This window comes from Mastomys coucha, unplaced genomic scaffold (genome assembly GCF_008632895.1).
Source record: "Mastomys coucha isolate ucsf_1 unplaced genomic scaffold, UCSF_Mcou_1 pScaffold22, whole genome shotgun sequence".
NCBI classification, from domain to species: domain Eukaryota; kingdom Metazoa; phylum Chordata; class Mammalia; order Rodentia; family Muridae; genus Mastomys; species Mastomys coucha.
The window spans coordinates 172273909-172284948 of NW_022196905.1; the positions used below are offsets into that span (position 1 = coordinate 172273909).

At 45.2% G+C, this 11040-nt stretch overlaps 1 protein-coding gene across 3 annotated transcripts in view; it reads left to right on the forward strand.

Annotated features, from left to right (window-relative positions):
* Fut10 (fucosyltransferase 10) overlaps positions 1 to 11040 on the forward strand; it is a 72927-nt gene that overhangs the window by 2896 nt on the left and 58991 nt on the right. For 2 of the 3 annotated variants that reach the window (XR_004109853.1, XM_031339478.1), the window contains exons 2-3: positions 4110 to 4445; positions 8699 to 8993. Coding sequence is in view for 2 of the 3 variants with exons in the window: in XM_031339478.1 (XP_031195338.1) it covers positions 4365 to 4445; positions 8699 to 8993 (376 nt within the window). In the remaining variant the exon portion in view is untranslated. Of the gene's footprint in view, positions 1 to 4109; positions 4446 to 5739; positions 5987 to 8698; positions 8994 to 11040 lie in introns of those variants that run through there. The other variant, XM_031339479.1, reaches the window with a different exon arrangement.

Genomic DNA, 11040 nt, shown 5'->3' on the forward strand with positions numbered 1-11040 from the left:
GTGGCTCACAACCACCTGTAATGAGATCTGACGCCCTCTTCTGGTGCGTCTGAAGACAGCTACAGTGTGCTTATTTATAATACATCTTTGGGTTTGGAGTGAGCAGGGACTGAGCGAGTGGGGCTGATCAGAGCGAGAAGAGTTGACTGGAGCGAGCAGAGGTCTTAAAAGTCAATTCCCAACCACTAGATGAAGGCTCGCAACTATCTGTACAGCTACAGTATGTACTCATATACATAAAATAAATAAATCAATCAATCTTTAAAAAAATGAAAAAAAGTACTTCTAGATGCTTCAGGTACTCAGACCTTTTCCTCAGAGCAGAGGGGCCAGTGTAGATAGTGCAAAGCAGCCATGCCATGCAGAGGGAAGCTTGGCTCTCGGTCAGGAATGGTTTTAGTCAGAGTCCGTTTCAGATGTTACATACTGTGAAGGTTTGTATATGCTTGGACCAGGGAGTGGCACTATTGGAAGATGTGGCCCTGTTGGAGTAGGTGTGTCACTGTGGGCATGGGATTTAAGACCCTCATCCTAGCTGCCTGGAAGGCAGTATTCTGCTAGCAGCCTTCAGATGAAGATGTAGAACTCTCAGCTCCTCCAGCACCATGCCTGCCTGGATGCTGCCCTGCTCCCATCTTGATGATAATGGACTGAACCTCTGAACCTGTAAGCCAGCCCCAATTAGATGTTGTCCTTTATAAGACTTGCCTTAGTCATGGTGTCTGTTCAGAGCAGTAAAACCCTAAGACACATACCATGTCCTATGAACAGATACGTCCTCTGTCCTGGAAAATATTATTATGGGGTAGTGTCCTGACATTGTCTCTTCAGAGTTCTCTCTGAAGAACTCTGAGGTTTATCCTGTAGGCAGTGGTAAAACAGAAACAGAGGGGAGCCTCCCTTTTGGAGTGCCCTTTCATTGGAGCTTGAGGGCCTGCATGATGCTCTCTGTGGGTCCATCTGCCCTCCTCAGCTGGAGGACTTCTGAGTTGATGACATGCTCCTGGCTAATTACTGGTGTGGGTTAGATTGCCTGCTACTATTATAAATGTACCCTGAGGCCTGGCAGGTTGCTACAGAGTGTAATTCAGGTACTGGAATCTGCTCTTTAGTTGTGAATATTTAAGTCACAGCCAGGCTCCTGACACCTTCGTACAGCCCCGGCTTCAGCAGTAACCTAACGAGGTAATGTACATTAAGGGAATTTGTACTCTTGAATTTTTCTTTGGTAGCTGATATGACTGTATACAAATTGCAAAGCAAAAACAAAATCAAACTTCAACCCCCTGCAAGTACCCTGAGCCACAGTAGCTGCTGAAAGATCCCAAACTAGTTTCCAAACCTCTCTTCAGCATATGTTTTCCTTCATTCTTGACTCTTTCTGTCCTAAGAGCTGCTGTGTTTCTGGTGTCTCTCTCTCTCTTTCTATTGATCTTGAAATCACATGACCCGATTTCTAGACCCATTTCTAAAAATACAGTCCCAGGCCAGTTGCTTAAATTTAGTAAGGCTTCGTTTCCCTTTTGTAATAACTGGACTAGTCCCTACCTTGTCTTACTTTTCAAAGTGATTGTAAATAAGATTGAGTGAGTGACAGATTGGAAACGCTTTGGCAGCTGATGTAGTTTTCATTTTACTTTCAGTGATTTATATAATTGTATGTGTGTTTGGTGTGGAGCAAATGTGGCTTTTGGTGGCAGTGACTACGTGTGAAGGTCAAAGGACAACTTTCTGGAAGTTTCTAGTCTTTCACCATGAGTTCGGGGGACCGAACATAGGTTGGAGGTTTGCATGGTAGGTGATTTTTATCCACTGACCCATCTAGCTGGGCTGAAAGTGATCTAGTTTTATTCCCATTTAAGATGGGAATATTTTACTGCCTAATCTGGGTCATACTAATTATTGCTTTTGCACATAAAATGAAAACAGTCATCCTTTTGTCATGCAAGGGAAAGGATGAACTTTATTATTACTTACAGTGAATACACTGAGGACTAGAAATCCTTAGTAACTTCTCCACATTGATATCAGGTTTGAAGGAGAGAATTCGAAACTGGAATTCAAAATACTAGCTCCACATCTTATGTAGCAAATAGCTATTCATATGTGCTGAATAGGATCCTGTAAGGCGCTTTTGAGGTTCTTAGAGCCCTTTGTTCCTTCCTCTCTGACCCATCATCTCACAGCTGTTCTGAGCAGGGTTGGTTGTTCTCTGTGTTAGTATCATTTAGTATGAATTTTATAGTATTAATGTTTAAAACTATGAAAGAATACATGAATTTCAGAGCTTAACTGGTTTCTGTAGTATTTATTAAAGTTATGATCTTGTAAAATAATATTTTTAGATTATGCCTACAATATTTCTCTCCTTCCCTTTTATTCTTCCAACTCCACCCTTGCCTTCTCTCAGATTCATGGCCTGCTTTGTAAATTGCTGTTACACACATATATATGCACATCTGCGAATGTGCACGTGCACGCACGCGCATACACACACACACACACACACACACACATTCCTTCCTCATTATATAAATACAATGTGTAATGTTACTAGCATGTATAGAGCTGACTACATGGTGCTGTAGAACCAATTTGAGGGCACGTCAGTGGAGAGGTTGGGACTGAGTGCTCCACTCCAATAGTTAAAGGACCCATGTGATGGCCAAGCTTTACATCCACTCCAAATATGTGTGGAGCCTAGTTCTAGTCCCTGAATGCTCTTTGGTTGGTGGCTCAGTCTCTATGAGCACCCAAGGGCTTAGGTTAGTTGACTCTTTTGGTTTTCTTGTGGTATTCTTGACAAACCCCCTTCCTCATACACTGGCTTGCTCAATTCTATTCCCCACTCTTCCACAAGACTCCCAAGCTCTGCCGGATGTTTGGCTGTGGGTCTCTGGGTCTGTTTACGTCTGTTGCTGGATGAAGCCTTTCGTGAGACAGTTATGCTAGGTTCCTGTCTGCAAGCTTAGCAGAGTATCATTAATAGTGTCAGGGGTTGGCTCTCTCTCATGGGATGTCTCAAGTTGGGCCAGCCATTGGTTGGCCGTTCCCTCAGTCTCTGCTCCATCTTTATTCCTGTGGATTTTGTTGTCAGGACAGATTTTGGGTTGAAGGTTTTGTGGGTCAGTTGTTGTCACCCTTTTTCTACTGGAAGTCCTTTCTGGCTACAGGAGGTGGCCGCTATAGTCTCTATACCCCCCTCTGGTAGGAATCTCAGGGAGTGAGAAGAAAGTCGTTTGGGGGCATCTCCCCGGCTGGAGAACTGGGATAGGGGAGGCTCTGGGGGAGTCTGTGGTGGTGATCTTATTTATTTTCTGAAGAGGCTGGGAATGTAGCTCAGTTGATTGGCTGCCTGCCTAGAGTACACTAAGCCCTAGGTTTCATTCCTAATACCCTATAAATGTGAGCATGTTGGTGGGTACCTATAATTTCACCATTTGGGAGCTGGAATCAGGGGTGGGGAAGGGGATCAGAGGTTCAGGGTTATCTTTGGTTACAATTATGAGTTTGAGGCCAGCATGGCTTTATGGGGACCTGTCTGTGAATCACCAAAAAATTTCACCCAGTTCAGATAGATGAAAATCTTAGGGGAAGCTTGCAGACCCCCCCCCCCACACACACACAGTCCCCTGCTTTGCTCTACTTTATACAAACGACTCAGCAAATAATCCAGAAAACAGAATTCCTTGATGGGCTGGTTGGTTTCTTTAGCGTCAACCTTTATCATTCTCCCCCCAACCTCCAACCTGCGGCTTAATCAGAAGTGTGTGTGTGTGTGTGTGTTTTATTTCTTTCTTCCCTTAGGACCTGGCTAGGATGTAACTTCCTGTAAGTAACCCTGGAATCCAGTCTTCTGATGGTGGAGGAATCACAGAGAGATTTGAGACTTGGGAGTTGATGGAGCTGTGTGGCCCCAAGCAAGTTAGCTAACCATTCTTGTCTCAGTTACCTTATTTCTGAGCGAGGTATTAAGTATATGCATATGATTAGGTTTTATGTATATGATCTCGAAGGTTCCTTTTAGTGTGAGACGTCTGTGTTTTTACCCAGTTAGGCTATACCTATCAATCCTTCACAATGGTTACAATATTATTCATTTGTTGCAGGGTTTCTGGATGGCACCGTGTCTGAGGACTCCAGCTGTTCTGACGATAGCCTAAGAAGATTGCATGCTGTTCGCCCTCAGCGCCAAGCCAGGCCTGTTCGGAACCTTGGCTCTCAGTCCTTCATGGAGACCAGCTCCCAGCAGGAACTTGGCACCCAGATGGTTCCTCCATGTGAACTTGTCTCTGGCTGTGGGTTGACAAGAGGACGCCTGGTGGCCAAGCCAGCCCTTTGTCAGTCCTCCGGGTCGGGGCAGCATGGTGCGGATTCAGAGGAGAAAGCTTGTGGCGTCTTGCCTGTGTATGACAGCTACTGTCTTTCTGATGGTCACACTCCAGGTACTGGGAATCTGGGTGGTGTAGACCAGATTTCTTGCTAGGCTTTTACCGGCTCCTTCCTCCCCAGTTCTCTTTTCTCAGGACTCTGAGCCAGTGATGTTCACTTAACTTTTCAGCATCGATTTTCTTCACCTCTCCCCTCCCTCTCCCTCTCCCTCTCCCTGTCCCTCCCTCCCTTCCTCCCTCCCTCCCCGCCTCCCTAACCCCCCTTTCTCTTTCTTTTTCTCTCTCTGTAGGTGTGTATGTGTGTGTGTGTGTGTGTGTTTGTAGGTTTCTTCTATGTAGTGCAAGGTGGTCTGGGACTCAAAATATTTCTGCTTCTGGTTCCTAAGTATTGGGATTTTTTTTTTCTTCAAGCCTAATATCAATGTGGACAAGTTACTAAGGATTTCTAGTAATAGTAAAGTTTGTCCTTTCCCTTTGTCTCAGTCAGGGTTTTTATTCCTGCACAAACATCATGACCGAGAAGCAAGCTGGGGAGGAAAGGGTTTAGTCAGCTTCCTTCCACATCGCTGTTCATCACAGAGGAAGTCAGGACTGGAACTCAAGCAGGTCAGGAAGCAGGAGCTGCTGCAGAGGCCATGGAGGGATGTTCCTTACTGGCTTGCTTTCCCCTGGCTTGCTCAGCCTGCTCTCTTATAGAACCCAGGACTTCCAGCCCAGGGATGGCACCACCCACAAGGGGCCCTACCCCCTTGATCACTAATTGAGAAAATGCCCCCCCCCCCAGCTGGATCTCATGGAGGCACTTCCCCAACTGAAACTTCCTTCTCTATGATAACTCCAGCCTGTGTCAAGTTGACATACAAAACCAGCCAGTACACCCTTGCATGACAGAAAGATGATTAAGTTTTCATTTCAACCAGATGAGGTTTTAGCACTGGGGCAGGAAAGGAGACACGAGTGGGTTATGAGGGGGTTCCCACTCCTAACCAAGAGCTATCTACAACCGGGTGGTGTCCTCTGAGACCTGCCTCCCTGTCGTCTCCTCTGTGTTCCTCTGGCCTTTCCTCTGTGCTTCTATGTGCCCAGCTGTGTTTCTGTATCCGCTTTCCTAGTGATCTCAGCTATACTGGATTAGGGCCCTAATGATCTTATTTGACTGTAATTATCTCCTTCGAGGCCATACCAAGTACAGATACGAATACCTGAGTCTATAATTCAGCCCACACCATGTTTTTATAATCTGCACGTTTAAAAACCAGTGCCGTGATGGTCAATCTTCATTGTTCACCTGACTGGGTTTGGGTTCACCTCATAGACACACCTCTGGATTTCTCAGTGAGGGCGTTTCCGGGGATGTTTAGTACAATAGGGAAGACTAACCTGGTCTATGTGTGAGGCCCTCCTATGGGCTGAGGGCGCAGATTAAATAAAAGGGAAAGAAGAAGAAAAGAAAACGAGAGCATCCTTTCCCTGCCCCCTGCTCTGCCAAGCTGGGAGGTGAAAAGCTAGTCACACGTTCCCACCACGCGGAGCCGCTCACTGCCTTTGTGACTTCCCTGTCATAATGGGCCATGTTCCCGATCTGTGAGCCAGAGGTGAGCACTCCTTTTATTTATTTATTTATTTATTTATTTATTTATTTATTTATTTATTTATTTCTGAGACAGGGTTTCTCTGTGTAGCCCTGACTGTCCTGTAACTCACTCTGTAGACCAGGCTGGCCTCAAACTCAGAAATCTGCCTGCCTCTGCCTCCCAAGTGCTGGGATCAAAGGCGTGCACCACCACCGCCCGGCGATTTGGCTGATCTTATCCATAGGGTTTTGTTTAATGTCCTTCTGTCTCCTATATTTCCTATAACTCAACAATGGCATCTGGGAATAGATACATGCTAAGAGTGTATTTATCTCTCCTTAAAATTGCCTCTACGATTTGTAGTGAACCTTACATTTCACACAGGAGACATGGATGAGGCACACGGAGCAAGTTTTGTATTTGAAGTTCCATCTCCTGGAGTTTGACAGCCTTTTCTTTTTTCTTCTTAAGTTACTGGTTGTACATGAGCAAGGAAGGTCAGATGAAGAGAGGGTCTGGGGCTGTAAATTAACTGGCTTCCCTCAAGCTTTTGGGGTAAGAGCCACATTATTATATTCTAAAAATGCAGAGAGAGCTCTTGGCAAGGGCTCACTTGGGTTTGGTTGCTTAACGCTAATGTAATTGCTTTACTTTTTTGGAATAGCACTTGGCTTTCACAGAAAAGGTCTCAACATTTTAGTTGGAATGGGTGTTTTAAGCTTTACCCTTTTTTTTTCTTCCAGAGAGTTACAGACTCCACATGATGCTTGGTGGCCAGTGGCCCCTTTCTTATACCAGGAATAGCATGCCCATGAAAAAGGAGCTGCCCCGGGCTGCTGAGTGTGTATCTTCTCCCATACCAGGTGCAAACCCTCTGTGGGTCACTGTGGAGGAGTTGATACATCATCCCTTGGGATCCTGGGATAGGGTTCAGGACCTTCTGTGTCTGACTGTCCGTTAGGACTACTAACCCTGGTTGGCCGATAATTTGGGAGCTGTGTCCGTGTCCCAGCCTCTGGAAAGGGTGAACATATCACTTCACATAGCAGAAGGGACTTTGCAGATGGGATTAGTGCGAGTGTAGCTTGAGATGAGGAAAAGCATTGGTGTGAATGAGTCCCTTAAAGTTTATATGTTAGAAATTTAATCCACACAGTAAGAGAGGTGAGCTGTTAAAAGGTGATGTGCTGTGGGCTTAATGCCATTATCATGGGACTGTGCCATCTTAGGGCTAGTTGCTGATAAAATGATGACTCTGATTCTCATTCATATTCCCTCTATCTCTGTCTCTGTCTCTGTCTGTCTCTCTCTGTCCTTTTTTTTTTAAAGATTTATTTATTTATTATATATAAGTACATTGTAGCTGTCTTCAGACACTCCAGAAGAGGGCATCAGATCACACTATGGATGGCTGTGAGCCACCATGTGGTTGCTGGGATTTGAACTCAGGACCTTCGGAAGAGGAGTCAGTGCTCTTAACTGCTGAGCCATCTCTCCAACCCTCCCTGTCCTTTTTTTGAGACAGATTCCATGTTGATCCTGAACTTGGTATCTACAGCCTCAGTGAGGATCACATGTATAGACCACCATTTCTGGCTCTAAAATAATCTCTCTGGGGGAGGGCCTGTGCCAGGATAAAGCCCACTGGTTCGATTATAGAGGGCAAGCGTTCCAGCACTAGGCTACACCCCAGCCCTTCCCGCCCCCTTCCTTCTCATTGGCTCCTCAATGTTGGATCATGTCGTCTCCAGAACTATGAGAAACAAATCTTTACTCTTTAGAGATTATCAGCCTCAGGTATGCTGTTACAGCAGTACTCGCTGGGCCAGAGAGGATATAATCTTGAATTATCCGCAGAGGTCGAAAGATAATCACAAGTCATTAAAAGCAGAGAACCTTTCCTGGATGTGGTCACAGAGAGGGCTGATGTCAGCAGTGAGGGAAGTGGTATCCATAGATCTAAATATTGAAAGTGGGGTCATGAGCCAATAAGCATTGTGAGCTATGCCTAAAAGATAGAGAAAACAAGATGTTGGGCTGTCCCTTGGCATCTGTAGAGAAGACTATCCATTTGCTGGCCTTTTGATTTTAGACTATAAGGCCATGCCTAGCTCTTGACCTCTAGAATTGTATAGTAACATGCATATTATTTTAAAGGGGTTTTATTGTAGGATATCTGATTACACTGCGAACCCCAAGATTGTGTTATTTACTGGAAAAACCTGTTTCTAATTGGGATGTGGCTCAGCCGTAGCACACACCTTTAATCCAAGGGCTTTCTGTGGATTGTAAACAGGATTAATAAAGTCAACCATAAGTCAAGAAGTAGAGCAAGCAACCAGTTGACAGGGAGAAACCATAGAGAGTCAGAGGGGATCAGAAGGACGGATAGAGAGACACACAGGAAGTGGAAGGGAGAGACGCTCAGTTTGAAGGGCTTTTGAGCCAGTGTGGGAAGGAGTGTTTGCTCTTCCTTTGGGGATGTTGGCCCAGGAAGAAGGCCAGCTGGGTGCTTTCTCTGACTCTCTGACCTAGCAGGCTTTCACCCTAGCATTTGGCTCCCGAGTCTTGACTGGTAAGATCGAATGTTTGAGATTCTGTTTAAAAACATCAGTGTTTTGGTATGTGATTGCAGAAGACTGAAGGGGGAAAGCAAAGTCATCATGACGTATGGGGGACGTGCTGAGTGAAATGGAAGAGCCAGCTTCTCATACCGGTTGCCTTCACCTTCAGGTCGTGGTCGAGCTTGGGAAATTTGAAAGGAAGAAGTTTAAAAACTCCAATTTGCAAGATGGACGTAAAGGCGCGGAGGAAGAGCCTAAACACCTGAATCCATTTCCTAAAAAGGAAGCATTGGCCTTGGCTGGGAGGAACAAGGTGGATGCTGGTAGCTACCCCATTGTGCTGTGGTGGTCCCCGCTGACCGGAGAGACCGGCAGGCTTGGCCAGTGTGGGGCAGATGCTTGCTTCTTTACTATCAACAGGACCTTCCAGCACCATCCGATGACCAAGGCCTTCCTCTTCTATGGTGAGTTGAGCTTTCCTTTCCTTCCTGCATGTGTTAATGTCTCTAAAAAACCTAGTTACTGCTCCTCTCCCGAAAGGGCAGAGCTCTCCTTGATTATGTGTTGGTACACCTGGTTTCTTCAGCACTGGCTCTGTAGAAGGCCTGAGGTATTTAGCAGATATCAAACAACCCTGGCCAACGGTGCTGGTTTGAAAGGGAATGGCCCCTATAGACTCATATGTTTGAATGACTGGTCCCTGGTTGATGGTTGAAGGATTAGGAGATATGGCCTTGTTAGAGAAGGTATGTCATCGGGGATGGGTTTTGGAGGTTTCATAAACCTGTGCCAGGCCCAGGCTCCTCTGCTGCCTGCAGATCAGGGTATAAGCTCTTAGCAATTAGCATCTGGCACCATGTCTGCCTGTGTGCCACCATGGTCCTCGACATGATGATCATGCCCTAACCCTCTGAAACTGTAAGTGGTCTCCCAGTTAAATGCTGCCCTCTATAAGCCGCCTTGGTCACGGTGTGTCTTCACAGCAGTAGAACAGCAGCTAGAACACCAGCACAGGCTTGGGTAGTTGGGCTGCTCAGTGTTTTCACAGGTAAGTCTAGTCGTTACTGAATCTGCTAGTCAGACTTTGGTATTGCTGATGTGAGTTTAGATGTCATTGGTAATGGAGGCAGGAACTTTTGGTCATCATGACAGATGTCTAATTGGGCATAAAGAAGCATAATGCTTATCTATTCGATGTTAGATTAATCAAAATTAAAAGAAATGGCTGGGGAGAGAGCTAAGTCATTAATGGTGTCTTAGTTCCTTTTCTGTCACTGTGAAGAGGCGCCATGACAGAGGCAACTTATAAAAGAAAGCTCACAGTTCCGGAAGAATCCATGACCACCATGGTGGGGAGAATGTGCCAGACAGGCAGGCATGGCGTGGGATCCATGTGTGTGTGTGTGTATGTGTGTGTTTGTGTTTGTGTGCTTGTGCACAAGTATGTGTGCATGTGAGAGTGTGTATGCATGTGCATGTCCATGTATGGTGTGTGTGTGAGTGCATGTGAGAGTGTGTATGCATGTGCGTGTATGATGTGTGTGTGTGAGTGCATGTGAGAGTGTGTGTACATGTGCACATATGGTGTGTGTGTGAGTGCATGTGCCTCATTGTGTCACTGGAAACGTAGACTGAGACTAAGGTGGAATTGAGCCATTCTCAATGTTCTCTCAGGTAGAGGCAGGGAGTTTGTATGTCCCACAGAGTCAGGCTCACAGAGCAGTGGGCGGCACAAGTGTCCTGGTATAATAAGCCAGAGAAATCCACAGCACAGGTTGAATATCTTCTAACTGAAGTCATTGGGCTACAACTGTTTCAGTTTTTTTTTTTTCAGATTTGAAACACACCTCCCCCCCACACACACATACACACACACACTACCATATCTTTGGGGTGGGATTCAGTTTACTCATATCTCAGGTATTCCTTCACACTATATGTACAGTCTGAAGATAATCTTACATAGTATCTCCAATGTGTCTGTATTTTGACTGTCACACAAGATCAGATAGGAGATTTTTCCACTTGTTAACATGTTAGAAGTCAAAAAGCTTGGACTTGGATTGATCTTGGAGTTTTGGATTAAGGATGCTCAGCTTGTATTTAAAAATCCAGATCTGGCTCTTTGCTTCCTTGATACCTGTGGGGCAGAGGAAGGATGTTCTTCCAGGGCCAGGCTGTAGCTCGCTTGTCCTGAGAGCAGATCACAAAACCAGAACAACACTGAATGCTTCTTCAGGACATCATTTCATTGCAGTCACACTGAAGGTATGCTACAGATACTATATAATATAGGTATGATGATATATTTATAAAGCCCTTCTAAAATCTCAATTGTTCTGAATTCAGAAGCCCATGTTGTATAGGTGTGGATGACGGACTGTGACCCACTATTTGTGTCATGCTTTGATATGAAACAAAATTAAATATTGAGTTTAATTTCTTTCTTTCTTTCTCCCTCTCTTTCTTCCTTCCTTCCTTCCTTTCTTTTCTTTTCTTTTCTTTTTTTTT